This window comes from Echinops telfairi, unplaced genomic scaffold, assembly GCF_000313985.2.
Source record: "Echinops telfairi isolate 266 unplaced genomic scaffold, ASM31398v2 ScPeMD7_7467;HRSCAF=8505_0, whole genome shotgun sequence".
Taxonomy (NCBI): Eukaryota; Metazoa; Chordata; class Mammalia; order Afrosoricida; family Tenrecidae; genus Echinops; species Echinops telfairi.
The window spans coordinates 13,187,184-13,188,351 of NW_022111367.1; the positions used below are offsets into that span (position 1 = coordinate 13,187,184).

The following is a 1,168-nucleotide window of genomic DNA, read 5'->3' on the forward strand; positions in this document are numbered from 1 at the left end:
AGAAAGTTACAATGAGGAAATTATCTGGGGTTTTTTTGTTGTTTTTTTGTTTTTCGGTCATATAGCAACCTTTATTGCCCCACCCACAGAGCACACAGGAGGGGCCACAACAGCTAGAGCAGCCCCTGCCCAAGCCACCCAGACATGGGTGGAAAGCAGGCCCCTGTCCGGTGCTGGAGGGACAGAGGCCAGGGGAGAGAGGTGATGGGACCAGGTGAGGTGAGTGCATGCGTAGCAGGCTGGGGGCCGCTGAGGAGCGCCTGTTCTCACTCCTTCTTGTCGCTGGGCCCATCAACCGCCATCTGCAGTCTGGCATGTTCCTCCAGCAGGCGGTCATACTCCTTGGTCAGGCCCTCTGACTGCTTCCGCATGGCCAAGGCCTCATTCTCCGCCTTCTCCAGCTTTTGCTTGCTGTTGGCCAGCTCCTCCCTCAGCTTCTTCAGCTCAGCCTTCAGACTCTTATTCTCTTCCTCCACCTTCACCTCAGCTTCCCTAAGGCGCAACTTGCCTCGCTCAACACCAGCTTCCTTTTTCAGCTGCTCGTTCTCCTCCATGTACTTCTTGGCCGCTTCACTGGCGCTCTCTGCCTGCTTTTTAATGGCTTCATTGGAGGCCAGCAGGGTGGCCTGCTGGGAGATGAGAGTCACCAGGCGTCGAAGCAGGAAGCACAGCAGCAAGGCGAAGCCAGCGATGGAGAGGTTCCTCTGAGCACGGAACAGCTTCATGTGGAAACGCTCCTTGGCGCCAGGGTTGTTCTGGAGGCTCACCTTCTCCGTTACGTCGTCATACTTCCAGATCTCCCGGCCAGCATCCACAAACAGAAGTACGAGAATGACAATGAGAAACACAAAGAAGGTGTTGCCGTACGTCACTACCAACTCCACCAGGCGTGACTTGAAGATCTTCTGCCACCTTTTCGGGGGGATGCAGGGGATGCAGAGCAGCAGCACGACGAAGACCTCGGCGTACAGGAAGGTGGCCACGGAGGTCCACTGCAGACTCATCGTGGCTGCGCGGCCTAGCTGTCGCTGTCTCCTCAGAGGTACACGCACCTCCGCCAAACTCTCCCACCACAGCCACAGGCCCCGCCCCTTCCCCTGCAGCCGGAAGCAGCCCACGGCCACGCCCCTCCCTGCCCGCCCACCAACCGCCGCCAAGCCCCGGCGGC

The 1,168-nt window shown here is 58.7% G+C and overlaps 1 protein-coding gene across 1 annotated transcript; it reads right to left on the bottom strand.

Annotated features, from left to right (window-relative positions):
- Window positions 1-266: 266 nt before the first annotated feature.
- LOC101663300 (B-cell receptor-associated protein 31-like) lies at window positions 267-1,064 on the bottom strand. The gene has a single exon (XM_045283788.1). It carries the CDS (start codon window positions 1,002-1,004, stop codon window positions 267-269), a length of 738 nt encoding a protein of 245 aa, XP_045139723.1. The 5' UTR covers window positions 1,005-1,064.
- Between the last annotated feature and the right edge of the window lie 104 nt (window positions 1,065-1,168).

Excerpts from the sequence above, each read along its gene's own strand:
- LOC101663300 (XM_045283788.1), bottom strand. The coding sequence starts at position 1,004 with ATGAGTCTGCAGTGGACCTCCGTGGCCACCTTCCTGTACGCCGAGGTC.